Below are 16,580 nucleotides of genomic sequence, written 5' to 3' on the forward strand. Positions count from 1 at the left end.
CACTTCGTTCATAGATTAGTGCTTGGCAGCCTTACCACGGATTAAACTAGGGACATAAATGACATTGTTTAGCCAACAGTGTATCGTGATAGGAATCTACTGCATGAACATAAATACCCCAAACACCATTAAAACACAGTGAAAGGCTTGTAACTTTATGTTTTTAATGTGCAGGGTCAGTGTGTGTGTTGGTCGGCTATGAAATAAATACATATTTGAATATGAGAGCAAAAAAAAAGAAAAAATCAAAGGAGTAACACTTCGCGCATGCGCAGTGCGGCCAGCACACCTTAGTTCCCATGTCAACTTGTAGTTTATAAATTTGAGCAGCAGGGAAAGATTAGCGTCAGGTCCGGCTCTAGTGTAGACGCAGTTTCACAGCAGGTTTATACTTCAGTCGAAAGCACGTTTTATAAGAACTAAGGGAAGAAAGTATTATTCACAACTTTCGACTGTCACATTTTTTTAATTGTCAGCATGTTCCCGTCTTCTAGCAAGGTCAAACTCAACCGAGTCGCGTTAAAAGACGTTGTTGGTTTGAAACTGGTGCCGCGGCGGAGACGAGTCCTGCCGAATAATGTTACAGTTGCCTCCAAACAGCAGGAGGAAAAACAAGAAGATTCTCAAGTAATGTCAGGGAAAGACACCGCCTCCGTCCCTAACAGCAATGAGACCGTCCAGAGTTCTTTAACAGACCAAATGGGCCCCGACAGTGTGACACACACGGCCAGAAACATCACTGAAGGAGAGCCGGAGGACAATTGCGTAGGTACGAAGAAAGTAAAAAGAACGAGAAAATATTTCACAGTCATGCAGAGTGAATGATAGTTATGGTGTTTAAACATGAGGGACCCTGCCCTAGATGCAACTATCACCAGAGCAAACCGAATGCTAGGAGCGAATGCGAGGTGGATCGCCTCCGAAAGGTCTTCAGCCTCAGACTGAGGTACGCTTATCCAGACAGTGCGTTATTTAAACGGACGCAGGTCCCGGGTGAAACCGAGGGGCGAAATCTCAAAAATGTCTTGTAAAATAGGGATGAGTAGGTACACCCCCCCACCCCCCGAAGAGACAGACAGAGTCGGACGTTAAGTGTGGTGCGGGTAACTAGTCTTGTAGATGTCACTTCAGACAAGGGAAGACTGATGGCAGAACTATTGCTGCCCGGGCTGCTAAAAGCGGCAGGGGCGGAGGTAGAGACGGAGTAAAATGAAGGCCAGGCCCACTGGCCGCTGCAAACAGACAAGTGCCAACGGGAACGCGTCAAGTGAAGTGCAACGTACTTGTTTTATTGCTTAAGGTTGGTTAGTTGATTTACCATGAGTTGGTGTGTTAAATTACTTGGATTGGTCTTCAGTTTATATCTTTTAAACTGAGGATAGTCTGATAGGTAAAAGCTTTTAGCTAACTTTTGGCTAACTAAATGTTTTTTGTTTTTTTGGGTTTTTTTTTTTTTTTGCAACGATTGGAGGAACGTGTCAGATGCTAAGCTAACGGCGCGGCTAAATCCTGTCTTTATTGACCGAACTACCTGAAATGCTGTATTTTAGTTGTTATCAAGGGGGATGTTTAAATTTAGCGCCAAGGACCACAGTGAATAGCAGTTACCACCCGGAGATATCATTTAATACGGTTTTGAACAAGATACTAGCTGGCTGCTAATGAATAGCGGTGAGGAAACACCCTCCAGATCAGTCCAAATGAACTGCCATGATCTGCCGGGATCCTCTGCACAGTTCACACTACTGTCTTGGACCCTTGCGGTTTTCTACTTAGATTTCTTTCGGGAAGCCCCTGTGCTGGACAGTTGGTCTGTTGTGGCTCTGTCAGAGTGAGCTGGATTTACCAATTCAATTAATTTAGTTGCTTGATGATAATATTGCAAAAAAGCTTACATATTTCCACTGGGGTGGTGTAATATTCTCCACCTAACCAGTTCTCTTTTAGACCTATCATATTGTGAAAGGGTGGATAAAAAAACCTATTGTGATGGTTTTGGCTATAAATTGGTGTGGCTCCATTTTGGACTGTTTGAGCCACAGCTTGGAAGACAGTCTCAGATACTTCCCATTGGAAATCTTATTGAAGTGTCTGTGCTGCACTTCATTGGAACTGGGAAGGTTAACCAGATGTACTTTTGGCAAACCAAACAGTTAGTCTTCATAAGTGAAAGCCTTCTTCTTGTAAAACATTATTTCAAAACACTTCCAATAAAGCATAAATCTCACCTTTATGTGGCTATATCTATTTTCAAGTGTGGAATGCTCTCATTGTTGCCCTTTGAAGCTACACAAGTGTGAAATTCATGCTTAATCGGAAATGTTTTCAAACTGTATTTTTAAGTTTTGTGAGGGAAAAACCTTCAACACAGTTGCTTCCCTAAGCTTTTTTCTCATCTACTGTCTCCCATGCAGTGGATAAGATGGCTGCAAATGGGGCTAACACTGGCGGGAATCCATAAACCAAAGAAAAAGAAAACAACAAAAAAAACACCTTGTCACCGTGATAGGTTGTGTCTTCTGAATGCTTAAATAATCCAGATGGTGAGTGTTTCTTTCAGTTTTGCACCCTTTGACTGTCTTTTGTTTCCACTTGCAGACATTGATAGGAATACACACCCAAGCCCCATTGGACTCGCTGGTTCAGAAGGGTCTTTGAGAAGAGCTTTCACAGCCTCTCGCTGCGGTCTCTGTGGGGACTGTAAATACATTTCCCCTCAGCAGAAGACACTGGGTAAGCAAAGGCAAAAAAGCAGTAGCCCAGGGCCAGAGCAGTCTACGATTGAGTTAAAGATTAAGAAAGGAAACCCAGTCACTGAGACCTCTAGGAAGATTATCGTGTGGATAGACCAGAATCCGAAAGTGACGCTTTGTGACATTGCCCAAAAATGTGATGTGTGCAGTCACCGTTGTAGCTATGTGTTACCGGATGTTCTCAAGACCAAGGTTGTGCATTGCTTCAAACAGGACATGAGAGCTGGATTTCGGTTTGTGCCTGGTTGTTTAGGGCATGAAAAACACAAAAACGAGGAAAGTGCTCTGGCTAAAAATAGCAAGTTGTGTCCTAGGGTTCAGTCTGAGAAGCGCGTCTCTCAGTCTCAGAGTCTGACTGAACACCAGAGACACCTGAGAGAACACACAGATGCAGAGATTTTATCCAGTCATACCACATATCATTTCCCCAAGGGCCGGCCAAGTGAAGCCTCTGCAACTTGTTCTGCTTCTTTCTTATTAGGTAAACGTACAAACAAGAGGGAGTGCAAGACTAGCATGTGGGACAGAGATGTCAAGGAGGATCCTGGGCTGGGAGTGGAGATTTACAGAGATAAAAGAATAAAGCTTGAGGATAGCGTTAAAGATGGGAATTTGCTTTCCACCCCAGACTTAGAAAGCATTATTTGCAATGACACAGCAAAAACTTGCTTTATAGACAATGAGAAAACATGTTCTGAGATGTCTAATGACAGTCAGTCATGTCTAGAACTTAAATTTGGGGGCTGCAGCACTTATCGGTCACCTGTAAAAGAAAACTGTGTCCACAAGAAACCTTGTGGTCAGATGGGCAAACCCAGAAAAACTGATGCAGCACAAATGTCATCAGAACTATTCTGTCAGAGGAATGAGGTGGACACAGATGAACTAGAGTCATTCACCTGCCAGAGAGTGAGGGTGTATTGCAGAAAAATAAATTTTACTTGTGCACGGACATACATGTCTTGGCCCTTCTCTAACATCGACCGCACCCTTACAGCACATGCTGGCACTATAGCCGGTCCAGCGGAGCTTATTCATCCATCAGCTAGAAATAACAGTGACTCTCCAAAAAATCAAAATCAGTCAGGTCCACTGAGCAGCCGAACCGATTACATGCTTCCAAATGCACCAACAGACCCCTCTTCAGACACAACCCATCAGGTTTGCCATCAAAATGAAGAGAAGCAAGAAGAGGATGGGGAGCACATTATAGCCAAGAGAAATGGGAAAAGACATGCCAATATGTCTTCATACTCTTCAAACAGCAAAAACATGGAGTTTGCACCTAACTTGACGGAGGCTGAAGAAACGCTAGCCAGTCTGGTCTCAGATAAGGCTACCCTTTCCACCCTAAGTCAGCAAGGAAGAGAGCTGGGCACTGACACAGTCTCAGCCTCATCTACACCAGTTAATGGTCAAGAAACTGACAGCTCCATGTCTACCCCTTCCCCCTTAGCACTGGGCTTGAGTGACTGGGAAACAGCCACTACTTTGTCTCCCATGTCATCTCTCTTCACACATGGTGGTCTGAATAGCCTCTCAGCCACACCGTCCTCTCTCCCACCTTCATCGCTTCTACTGGAGAAAGTCAAAGGGCTTGAGTTGGCTGAAGCTCATTCTGCAAGCACTTCATCAACATCCTCCTCACCCAAACATAATATCCAAGCTGTAGAAAAACCATTCTTCTACTGTGAAGAAACCCAAATGACTTTGTGTTGTTCGTCACCCAGACCTTCATCTGTTCCCTCACACAACTCCGACTTCTTTCATTCATGTGAATCCTCCCTCCTCCTTCCTCAAGATGAGCAAGGGAGTGATAAAGGAACTCTCTCAGACATGAGCCCACCACAACTGGAGCCATATTATAATACAAACCTCTGTAACCGGAACCTTCCTGTTGCTTTGGAACAATGTGTAGTAACTAACTCAAATGATTTTACACTTCCACCACTGCTCTCTCCTGTCACTTCACCTCAAGGGCACTTGTTTTCAAGCTTCCTGCCCCAGAGCCAATGCTGTTCAGATGAGGAGGAAGAGGAGGAGGAGATACAGAAAGACCCCAGCAAGCAAAACATGTTATCTGGACATCACATGCCACAAATTGGTAATGGCAATCGTCAAAACTGCGAAGAGTATCTTGTCCACCACCAACATGAAGGACACAGTAATCAAGAACTGGAGGGAGTCTCATCAATACGGAAAACTCCAACTTCTCACATCATTGTTGGAAATGTGAAAGATGGTATCAAAGAGGAAAGCCACGATAAAACTGATTACAAAGATGATGTGGAACAGTGTAACAGAAGTTCTGAACAATTTCCCTCAGCTCCTAAAATAAGGGCAAACCTTACCTCAGGTGCTCTTACAGAACGCTGCTCTTCTCCCGGCTATGATCAGGGACAGCCATGTTCTTCTAGAGATGAAGGATCAACTCCATCTGAAATAGCGGGCAGTGAAAGGGATAAAACTGAAGCAGAAGCAGCTGGTGATGCTCAGCCCTGCATTTTGAATGAGTTCACAGCCTATGAACAAGACATCCTGCTTGTCGATGTGATCCAGGATGATCCAGAGCTGTTTGAAAACCTACCTGAGGAAAGCCTGCTGAAACTGGGCCCTACGAGGGTCAGTGAAGCCCTAAAAACCAGACTGACTGGAGCAGTGAAAACACTATCGCCAAGGATAGATGCTGCATCACTGGAGTTTGAACAAAGGTAAGGTTTCCTATTTGTTGACATCTCCTCATAGTGAAAGATAAATTGTGCTGTCTGTCATCAGTGAAACTTGTGTTTTTTTGTGTTTCAGATCAACACCAGTTGTTGTAAATTTTCCCTGTGACAGTCATAATATAACAGGTATGGCTAGTGCACCAGTCAGAATCCATTATATAATGTATATTTCAGATTCTGTGAGATAATGTGGTGCTGGCTGCTAACTTGTACTGGCAGTACTGGGGATTTCCTAGCCAGCCAATGGCTTATTAGACACAAATGAAGAGCAAACAGAGCCATGATGAGACATATGAAGCCGGAACACAGCATGCAAAAAGTTATAAACAACAGAAATGGACATATTTAGTATGTATTTCTGATGGTAAATTCTGCTTGCGGACTGAGCTACATACTGTATGGATACACAGCATACATCATTTTGACAACTGATGTGTAGCTCACATTTCTTTAAATAATAAAGTACATTTACCCTGGAATCTTCTTAAATGTGGTGTATTTTATCCAAAGATCCTGAGATTTCATTGTTTGTGTTTATCTTACAGAGGAGAATAATAGCAGACCCTGGAGACCTCAGTGTAGCAGCACCACCTCCTCCAAAATGCAAAACAACACGTGGCCTGCCACAGACAAGCAAACCAGAAACATGGTAATGTAGTGGGTCTACAGTAACTCTGCCTTGTGTCATATAGTGGACGAGGACTGACTTCCCAGGACAGTTTTTCAGCACTTTATTACAAGGCAACAGACCATGGAGCAACGTAACTTCCTTGCAATTGTAAAGAAACAGAGCATCGACAGGGTCTCTCTTGCATAAATGCTCTGTTTGCCCTCCAAAATAAAAGTTCAAAATGAAAAGAGAGAGGATGAGAGGATGATGCACACTAACATTACAAAAAGATAACTAAAATTATCAAAAAATAAATGTTGTTGTGTACTTTTCAAAATAAGTCTGCGCTTCATCCGCATATGGTTTCACAGGAATTCATAATGCCCCGTTCATGAATTACTGAAACCGTGCACTACAGGTACGGCAACATTGGGTGCACTGCATTAAGATAAGATGTCATGTCTGAAGTAATGGCGTAATGGACGACATTCTTGGTCAAACAGGTTCAGTTACTAAAACAAGAAGTACTTTGCATAATGTTGAGTCTGTAATGTGTTTTTGAACAGGGTCAGTCCGATGACGACGACAATCGTGTAAACGGAGGCCTGGAAAGGTACCTGCTTGCACACGTCACATGAAATAACTCGTGTGCTCTTTCAGACTTTCAGTGTTTTGATAATCGTTGTTTTTATGTACTGTAATAGGAATCAGCCCATCCAGACAGTGAACTCCCCACATAACATCCCCCCACTTATGACCGTAAGAAATGGTGAGGGAAATGAAAACAGCATAAACAATGACTAAAGTTTTTAAAGTGGTGTCACTTGCATTGTGTTTGCACAAGTAAAACCCCTTTTAGTAATTTAATTGCCAACATGAAATGTTGTGTAGGGCTTTCCCTTTACTGCTCTGCTCTCTGCACAGGGCCATGGATCACAACCCCAGTAAACATGACAGACTTTAGGCGCCAGAAATCTAATGCTGTGAGTATTCAGTTGAATTGAGAGCATCAAAGTCGTATCAAAAATAATGATCTTATTTATAAACATATTTTTTGGCTTTAACTTGTATTTTATAGTTATTTCAAATTCCCAAATTCTTCACCCATTAACCCTGGGCTCTTATTTTCAAGTGAGAGTTCTTAACTGAGATGCTCAGCGATAGTCTTGGGATTTCTCTATGCCAAGTTAAAAATAAATAAATAATTAAATAATTAAAAATAGCTATTGTTGCACTTTGTATTCAGTAGTCTTTTAATTCTTTTAATTGTGTGAAAGATTAGAGCGCCACATCTAATTTTAAATCCTAAATGATAGCACAGCATAATTGAATAGAAATGATATGCCTGGTCTTTGCTTATTGATTAGAAATTGGAAATAATTTTGACAGTTACTTTGGAGAATAAATAATGGAAGTATTTTAAGATTAAGTGCACATTTAATTAATTTATGGATTCATATCTTGGAATTTATAGAATTTAGTTTTAACCTTGTTAAACCTAATAGAACTGAGATCAGTAACAAACTTAATTGTAGGCTGGTGATTTTGCATTAAGATCCATTTTTCAGAAATTATAATATTGATGTATAAAGGGTAAGAGGCAGGAAGTTTGTGGCCAGAGATGTCGTTATTTTAATTGTTTGTTCAAGATTTGTTGTATATTCTCCTGTCACAGACATGATGTTTTCAACTTTGAGTAATGCAGCAACTTCTCTCTAAACCTCTAAACCCTAAGTACTGCAGGCAGTACTTCAGTGAATCGCTCTCCTGTGGATTCAAGATGTGTCGATTCCAGCATGTGCCTGTGGAGGGGGATGAGAAGGTACACTCAAAGCACAATTCAAATTTTCGATAGCTTGTCCGCTCCATGTTAAACCTCGAATACACTGAAGCAGTATAGAGTCTGTACTGTACCTTTTCTTGGTCACGTAGAGGAGTAGACTGCGAACTTTTGAATTATAAGGCAGTTATGGAGCTGTTGTATAAAGCTGGTGACTTCAAAGTGGCGTAATGCTTCATGCTAAAGCTTTCTGACTTGTGTCGATCACAGTGGCAACATCACTCTCCTCTGCCACAGCTGGAATTCCAAGCGTAATTTCAGAACCGTGGAGCCACTTCCCTTTTTTCCTCTCTTTTAGTTCTGCGTTGAAACTGTGGCCCGGTTCATTAAAAATCCAATGTGTCTCCAGAAAGCAGGTAAGTTTTCATTTTATCCAGTTAATTTGTCTTATACAGTGTTTAATGGGTAACTGTACAGTGTTAATTTGTTTTCTCCTAAATTATGTTCTGCATTAATGTCCTTACCTACTTTCCCTTGAACTTTTTTTTTAAACCCTACCCTTTGCTACTCGGTCTATCTACTGTACCCTTCTTGTTTCTCCATTAATATTTTCCCAATCTCCTTTTGTCTTTCAGGAGCTGTGTTTACAGGCTACTACCAGAACAACCCACCAGGAGTATATTTCTCCATGCCAGTGCTTCTGTCACTCCTTCAGGCTCTGCTCAAGGCCGGCATGGTGTCTGATGTCCTTTCAGTCCTCAGTGTCAGCTTGGCCCACAAGATAGTGGTGAGTCTGGTCTTCATCCATCTCGTTACAATAATGTCATGTTGCAGTACACTCTGTAGTCCAGTAGAGGGCAGAGCATGTTCTGTTTTGTATGAGGAGAGGAGCACTGTAATGGTCATTTTCAGATTGCTCATTACCTCTGTGGGCTTAAAAAGAGATGTTGAACTTATTCCCATCTTTGTCCCTTGCTAGCCCGGCCATGAGTTCCTGCTGGCCCTCTTTAACTTTGTGAGAGAGAAGGGTCTCATGGGCTCTGTACCTGAACTCATGCAGCTCACATTCAAGGTATCTCAGTTCCTACACACTTTGCTTTCTGTATGGCAGTAGGATCTGTATTTTTAATATGTATGCAGAAGAATTTATTTTACATACATTTTGATAGATGGCCAGTGCAGGTCTAGTGCTGAGTTTGGATTGCCTTGACTGTGTAAGAAACACCCCCGAGTTCCAGCAGACAGTCCATCCAAACTCACCTGTTTTGATGTCTGGCAACCACAAGTAAGTGGAACTTCCTCAGCTCCCACATAACAAACACTGTGAGTAGTGACCTATCACCAGTACTTATTTATATGTCTTATTCTGTTGTGTGATTTTTTTTTTTTTTTTTTTTTTTTTTAATTTTTTTTAAAATTTTTTAAAAATTATTTTGACGAGTAGTATAAGCAGCTGAATGACAATTTTCATGTTTTATTATAAAAGGCTATCCACCAGTGCTCCCTTTCCAGAGTACCTGAATTTGGCCCACTCCATTGTGGAATTAGAGGTTAGTTCTTTACTCAGTGGATTACTTTTGTCAGTTTATGATGAAATGGTTTTGTGTTCAATCTGTCATTGTACTCAGGTCTGCTTTTATATTCTCTGTCTGTCAGCTTTGTACCAAGCAAGAGGACTGGAGGCGGATGGGACAGGTTTTCAGGTCCATCTGCCAATCCAGCCAACATCCCAACCAGGTGGAACAAATCAGTGGTCGCATTGCCATAGCGCTCCTGTCTGAGAGCAAAGATAAGCTGTCCCTGCCCTATGCCGCCTTTGCTGAGACAGGTAGATTTAGATTTTTTTAGATTTAGAAAACAAACAAACAGTATTTTAATTTTCAAAACGTATTTTTGTTTATTAATTTTTGATAACTGAAGGAATACGTCCTGATGATTTGATTATTCTCATTTTTTAGTGTGTCAGACTGAAGATGAGGACACCCTGATCCAGAGTTTTTTAGGCAGAATTGGAGTCTCTCTCATGTTAAGATATCACAAAACACATCAATGGACCAAGGTAAATAAACCCATCAGAAAATAATGAGTAAAATGGCCAGTAAGGTTATATTTTAATAACTTGGTTTCCATATTGTACGGAGACAAAAGTTTGAATTAATTAGATCAGCTCCATGATGTCCTTTTTATATTATAATGAATGGACTGGGTGACATGGAACCTTTTTGGTAATGAAAGCACAGAAATACTGCAAATATACAAAGATGTGATTATCTTTGTCTACTGTCAAATTTAAGATGCAGTAATGTTAGCAAGTGGGTATTGCCTTGTAGTGTGTGTGTGTGTGTGTTTGTGTGTCTACGAATGTAGGGTCGGAGGGTGGTGGAGGTGCTGTCCATTTCAAAAGTCAGCTACTCAACACTGAAGGGTTTGTTTGGGAATGAGGATGGAGCTTCACGCTGCTACCTGGTCACTGTGGCTACCGAGCTCTTCCTTCTGAGCGGCAGCGTGGAGGGAGCTCTAAACACACTCCGAGGTAACCGATGACACCCTGGGGTAAACAGGTGGCTTTGACTGGCTTAGCTGACTCCATAATGCATCAGAACTCAGAGAGTCGTGAAATCAGTTTTCTCACAACTCCACGCTGGTGGATGTGCACTATTTGGCTCAATAAAAAACGTGCTTGAAAACGAAGTATAGTAAGATTATAAAATGGCAAGATTAGAACAGGAGGAGAATGTCAGAATTTCCTATAAATCTTGTAAAAATAAATCTGTAAAGATTGATTTTGGGTGTTGGAGACAAAGCCCCAGTAGGTTCTACATTTGTGACATTGGCTTGGGATGAATACAATTTGAGCACGTTTTAAATTACTTTTGGAACCAAGCAGTGGGTTATAATATGATAATTTTCTGGCACACTGCCAATGCTGAATCCAAAGGAAAATAGAAAGAAATCGGAAACACCTAGTAATGCATTATATTATTATTAGATATCTAACATGTATTTGGCTGTAGACTGAATACAAATCCAGTGCTTTAGGAATTTGTCCAAAAACAGTGCCTTGGCAAATTGCGTGTTTGTCTTTGTTTATGTATTTGTCAATTCAGAAAACAATTGGTTCCTGAGTTCATACTCATGGCCATGTGAGCCTGCGGATCTGGACAGTAGGAGTCGAGTGCTAATGCGTCTGGCTGAGAAAACCTCTCACCGAGACACACTGGAAGTTCTGTCTAACCTCCCCGGAATGAAAGAGCCGAACGGTGAGAGAAACACAACCTTTAGCTAAAGAGATTTAATACCTGGAGGCAGAAGAAGGGGTTGTCGTCATTGCCAGGAATACTAAGAATCCCAGTTTTGTCAACTTACAGCGATCATGTCATTATATATTTAGAGATTCAGATAAATGTGTATTAGACAGGGTCTTGACCCCACAAAAAATTGACCATCTTCAGTCTAGCTTTTCTCACAGCTTCTTCATATTTCGGGATCAGGAACATATTTTTTTCACTTTTTCTCAATTTTGTCCTGTTTTTTCTTCCCACTGCAGGGCAAATAGATGGAGTTTGAATGGTATTTTTTTGAAAACCCAACACTTTGATTTTGGCTACAGACTTCAAAATGATTGTATGTATTTGTTTTTTGTTTTTTTTCCCCCAGACTTGATTGATATCTCCAGGTATGGTCCTCTGTTTAACTCCCATCTACAAGTGTGTGTGGACAGGCAGATCCTTCCTTTAGCCTCAGATTCAGTAGACTTCATGCTCTCTAAAAACCTGGCAGTTGACCACGCTATGCTGCAGATACTTTTACACAAACTGGGCAAGCAGAACCTCTGGCTCCGTGCACGGGAAGTCTTCAGACGTAAGTATCGCTTTCTGGTTTATCGGCTGCTCCGCTTGGATTAACGTGGATCATAAAGACAGTTTAAGAAAAACAGATCGTATCTGCACATTGGATCATTGCTCCCTATACTGGAATTATTTTGGGTCTGAATCAGATGATCAGGGCCATCTAAAGTTTTTAGAAAAATGTTATCATTTCATTTTAAAAGATTTGGATTAGATTATACAAATGGATGACTTTGACAGTCGTTGTTGGAACTTTTAATTCAGTGGTTACACCAATGTGTATGTTCATCAGACTCTCTGAGTGTGGGGTACTACCCTGGTGTGTCGGCTCCCCCTGGATTCATGGCACTGATAGTCCCCTGCCAACTGGGGGAGGTGGAGCTGGCTCTCGCCTTTGAGATGTTCATCACCGTCAACGCAACAGTCATGCTCCAGCTTTCAGAGACCACCACTTCCTGCCTCAGCATCACTCTCAAAAGGTAACGTGTGTGTGTGTGTGTGTGTTTGTGTGTGTCCGAGTGAACCGCCTTTACATTATGTGGTCTGTATGTACAGTAAATGATGCTCCTGCTTCCTCCTCTTCCAGGACTGAACGTGGTGAGAGTGAGTACCTCTCAGCTGGTAGCCGCCTCCTCTCTGCAGCTTGTATCCCTCAGCCCAAACTAATTGTTCACTACAAAGCAGTTAACTCCGCACAGGAGCAAGTGTTCACACTTGACATTTCCTCTGCTCGACGCTGGCTCCGCCACAATCATTTGTGGGCCAATGAGGTATGGACGCATTGACCTGAACGGTTATCCCCCTGCAGTCCCTGGAAGTACTTGATTTACTTTCCCTTGAAACTGCTTACGTTCCACAGACATCAGTCGACGTCAGGAAAACAAACAAATGAAATCAGGAAAATTAATGCATGTGAATTTCTGTTGGCTGTACGTTTGTACACTAATGGTCATATTTCAATTTAGCCTTTGACTAGGAAGCAGAAATTTAGAAGATCAAAGACTGACGCCAGAACTTTACGCCTTTTTTTTGTTTGTTTGTTTGTTGTTTGTTTTTTTTACAAAGCTGATTTTGTCTTTTTGTTCATGTTTGTTTTACAGTATGTTTAAGGGTTTTTTTGTTGTTAATTCCTTGTTGTTTCCTGAGTTTTTTTAGCTGATTTGTCACTCAGTGTTTTTGTGATTTAGTATTTGAAAAATAAGTCTGTCAAGAAACAGAGTCCGACATAATTTTTATTATAAGTATTACACTTTGTTTACTTCATTGTAAATAACATCTCAGTGTAAATAGGTATATATTTATAATGTTGTTTAGTCTTTTTCAGTATTATGTTACTGTATTATTTTACTGATTGTCAAAACATTGTTGCCAGTTCAAGAGCTGTGATTTACATTTTCTTTATATGAAGTTTTTAAAAAAAAAAATTTGTTCTGCTCCAAACAGTTTGGTTTTGTTGTTTTTCTTAAAACCAATACTTCCAGGACTGAAACCATTAAGTATTGGTCTAACTCCCTAAGTGCAATTGTCTTTCTTTGTATTGAGGATACGCATGTGATGCCGCTGTGTTTGGTAGTTGCCACAGTCATCAGCATCATATCCCTGGTGACAAGGTACATACATCCATGTGTCAGGAAACTCCATTTCTGGCCACATTGCAGTAAACCCAAATCACCTGTCAGCTCCAGTGGCCTTTACCTTTTTATAAGATGTGCATCTCTCTCCGTTTGTCGCACCTGGCTGTGGGTGTGGGGGGTTGGAGAAGCTTGATCACTGGCATATTGATCCGAGTTGAATGGGCGAAGCTTTTTGGCAGAGCGTGCTGCTGTGACACTGATTGGCCTTATGGCCTGACAACGCATTACTTTGAAATGCCGGACAATTAAGTCTGACATGACACAGCACATTGTCTTGTTCAAACCTGGCGATCCTGGCGTTCACAGTTGGTAACACTAATGATGGTACTCTAGATAAAAAACGTATGCTTTTTGTTTTTGATGTGCGGCTGATTCAAAAGTAACCTCTCCAGCCTTCATTACAACTGATGGTAGCTGCATTTACAGGGAGCCTTTTTCTACTCCATAGAAGAACACCCGAGTAAGAAACGAAGCTTATACCATTTGAATAGCATTCAGGGTACAGGTGAGAGCTTAGCTGCATGGCTGCCATTGACCCACATTGCCATTAATAACATGTAACCTCTGGTGATTCACCAGCACATTGTTGTCTAGTTAAAGTTCTACAGTAAACTAATTTTTTTTTTTTTTTTTTAAATTGTTTTTACAATCATTAGGCGCTTAAAGGTGTTACAGAGCCACTTAACCACCAGGGGGAAGTACAAGACTACGGTGAGATGACAAGCAATGTAAAGCATGATCAGTTACTGATACAGATGTTAGGCAAGTTAATGAAATGCCTAAAAAAAAAAAAAAAAAAAAAGTTTGCTGCTAAACATAGAAAAAAATATACTTGCCTAGATGGCTATAGTTGTACCGGACAGCACCTCTCCAGCTCTTTCTCTCATTTTTCTTCAGCTGTAGAAGATATTTTTCAAATGTCAAATCTTTTTCTGGGTTTTCAAAGGCAAGAGAAGCGTGACACTAATCTATTACGGTGTTAATCCAGTCTGCCTTCAATCTGCCCTCTCATCTGATGGTGAAATGACTTTCCAACTTGAAATCCATTTATAAAAACCAGAGAGAGGTTCAAAACCCTCAGGTCCATTCTGAAGACACTGGTAACATTCCCTGGCGGCTAACAGTGTGGTTTGTGTGACAAGTACAAGTTTGAAAGGACCCGAGAGAAATGAGGGACAGCCGGCTGAGACCCGGGCACAGTGAAACAGTGGGGAGACAGATGGACTGAAGGGATGATGGGGTCTTGAAAAGTCTTAAAAGGCTTTGAATTCAGATCCCTCAAAAACGCCTTAGAAGGTTTTTTTTAAAGTCTTCAGTTTCATTTACCAAGGTCATGAATATTTTCTTATTGCCTGGCTTAGACAGTAATGTTAGTTATAAGATGTTTTTGTATCCGATTCCAGGCTGTTGGGAGATGTTTTATTTCCATAAACTCAAGTGAGATTGTTGACAGTCAATAGTTCAACCCGTTTTTGTGGTGTCTCACTTAGCGTGATCAGATCTGCAACAAACACTGCCACTTCTGGTACCTAGAGGAAGCTCATCAACTCATAATGAGCAGGTATAAATTTGAGCAAAAACATAATTATTTTTTAATCCATAAATCATTTTTGTCACTTATCTCTGTCCAGAGTTCTTTAATTGACTAGCTGTATTAGGAATTATTCCTATATACAACTGGAAAGTACAGACCAAAATATTACATAAATGTATATAAATTCATGGTCTTAATAAATAATTGTAGGCCTTACTGACATTAGTGGTTTTCCATTTTGTTTTTCTTCATATCTTAACAATCTACGAGACAGTCCTAAGAGAAGAGCTCAGGGGCAAGCAAAAGCAGACCGTCATGGTCTGGATGTTATTTCATGTTAAGATCGTCAAGAGGCCAACATCAGATGATGCTATAAATAATGGAAACTGACCGTATTGGGCAAACTGACGTCAATGTGTATGTCATCCAGAGACGGTAATCATCCTAACACAGAAGTGTTTGTGTGACTCAAGTGCCCTCCAGACTGTAGCCTGAGTCACCCCAGGGATCATGTTGCATTTTTCAAATGAAAGAATGAATTCTTCCTCCGACATCAACAATAGTAGTTAACACACTAATTCTGCAGCCAGCATCGTAGGGGATGATCAGCTGTGTCCACAGCGGTATGCAGTGGCTCTATGAAAGGCCTTTGTGAAACATAAGGCTCTGTGGACTATTCCATCGGGGGGAAAGTTATCTCAGTTTGACATATCATCATAACCTCTAACATGTTTGCGAGCCATCCTTCCTTCTATCTGCCCTTGCTTTCCGAATTCTCCTTGCGGGGTTGCCGTAAATCAACTCACCGACTCCCCTTTTCATCTGGGTCACTGTTGTTCTTTCCTTTAACTTCGAGATAAATGAAGTAACATTTCCTGTGTTTCAAATGAAGTTAGTGAGGTGTCTCATATGATCTCACTTAGACTATAGCCTTGGCCCCACAGTTTTTAAAAATACATTTTTTTCGTTATTGACCTAGTCCCTTGCTTTATCCTCCTTTCAGTTAATTGAATATATTTGGGTTTGGGTCTGTTTTTCATGCAAAATAAGCTACTTGAGGATGTCACAGACCCTGGGAAATTGTGATGAGCTTTATTTCTAATGTACTGGCCAGGGGAAATTTTTGCCCACGGCTGTAAATCTATAATGAATCAGATGTACTACAGTACAACTGATTCATCATAGCCCAATTATTATGTCTCCTATAATGTCGGGTAGCCTAGAGACAGACATTTTCCTCTCCAGGATATAAATAAAATGATGCTTGATGTGCTTATTGTGTACTCTAATCAAATGCCGTGCCTCTGAGATGCGTGGCGGTTGGATGATAGATATGGAGAAAGATGTATTGTGTAAAATGACATAGCAGAGTGATGTGTTGATGCAGTCTTTTCTTTGTAACATATTCACTCAAACACATAGTCCTCTGCCGCGGAATAACAACTTCAGAGGTTGTGAAATGAGTTCTCCCAGTTTAACAGTTTCTGCTCCCACCTCTGTTTCGGAAGAAGGGAGGAAAGAGAAGGGAAAACAGCAGATCAATACCCTTCCACATCCTGGGGCTCTCAGTCCATGAATACTTCACTACTGTGTTGTCTGGGTAGTGCTTCAGAGAAATAATGCAGGTTATCTCCATTACGCGTACTTCCAAAAGCCGACTTGGTCCTTTTTTGGTTTGTTTGCTCATTCAGAGTT

General features: G+C 41.1%; 1 protein-coding gene across 13 annotated transcripts; it reads left to right on the forward strand.

Annotated features, from left to right (window-relative positions):
• Positions 1-336: 336 nt before the first annotated feature.
• topaz1 (testis and ovary specific PAZ domain containing 1) lies at positions 337-13,141 on the forward strand. Of its 13 annotated transcripts, XM_040122300.1 has the most exons (22): positions 678-769; positions 863-946; positions 2,415-2,509; positions 2,599-5,464; positions 5,556-5,605; positions 6,025-6,128; positions 6,656-6,702; positions 6,794-6,858; positions 7,014-7,072; positions 7,825-7,911; positions 8,228-8,285; positions 8,505-8,656; positions 8,849-8,941; positions 9,039-9,154; positions 9,356-9,419; positions 9,526-9,697; positions 9,828-9,928; positions 10,237-10,402; positions 10,977-11,129; positions 11,527-11,730; positions 12,010-12,196; positions 12,304-13,137. In XM_040122300.1, exons 4-22 carry the CDS (start codon positions 2,970-2,972, stop codon positions 12,500-12,502), a joined length of 4,572 nt encoding a protein of 1,523 aa, XP_039978234.1. In that variant the 5' UTR covers positions 678-769; positions 863-946; positions 2,415-2,509; positions 2,599-2,969; the 3' UTR covers positions 12,503-13,137. The 13 variants fall into 13 exon arrangements, with proteins under 13 accessions (XP_039978230.1, XP_039978240.1, XP_039978229.1 ...); XM_040122296.1 differs by lacking the exons at positions 863-946; positions 2,415-2,509 and having other exon boundaries at positions 337-769; positions 2,599-2,733; positions 3,235-5,464; positions 12,304-13,141; XM_040122306.1 differs by lacking the exons at positions 863-946; positions 2,415-2,509 and having other exon boundaries at positions 337-769; positions 2,599-2,733; positions 4,732-5,464; positions 12,304-13,140.
• Positions 13,142-16,580: the final 3,439 nt, after the last annotated feature.

The sequence above is a fragment of the Xiphias gladius genome, chromosome 24, assembly GCF_016859285.1.
Source record: "Xiphias gladius isolate SHS-SW01 ecotype Sanya breed wild chromosome 24, ASM1685928v1, whole genome shotgun sequence".
Lineage (NCBI taxonomy): Eukaryota > Metazoa > Chordata > Actinopteri > Istiophoriformes > Xiphiidae > Xiphias > Xiphias gladius.

Coding starts and splice junctions, on each gene's coding strand:
- topaz1 (XM_040122294.1), top strand. CDS start 478: ATGTTCCCGTCTTCTAGCAAGGTCAAACTCAACCGAGTCGCGTTAAAA. Junction 6,703..6,793: donor GTAAACGGAGGCCTGGAAAG/GTACCTGCTTGC, acceptor GTACTGTAATAG/GAATCAGCCCATCCAGACAG. Junction 12,197..12,303: donor CTCAGCATCACTCTCAAAAG/GTAACGTGTGTG, acceptor CTCCTCTTCCAG/GACTGAACGTGGTGAGAGTG.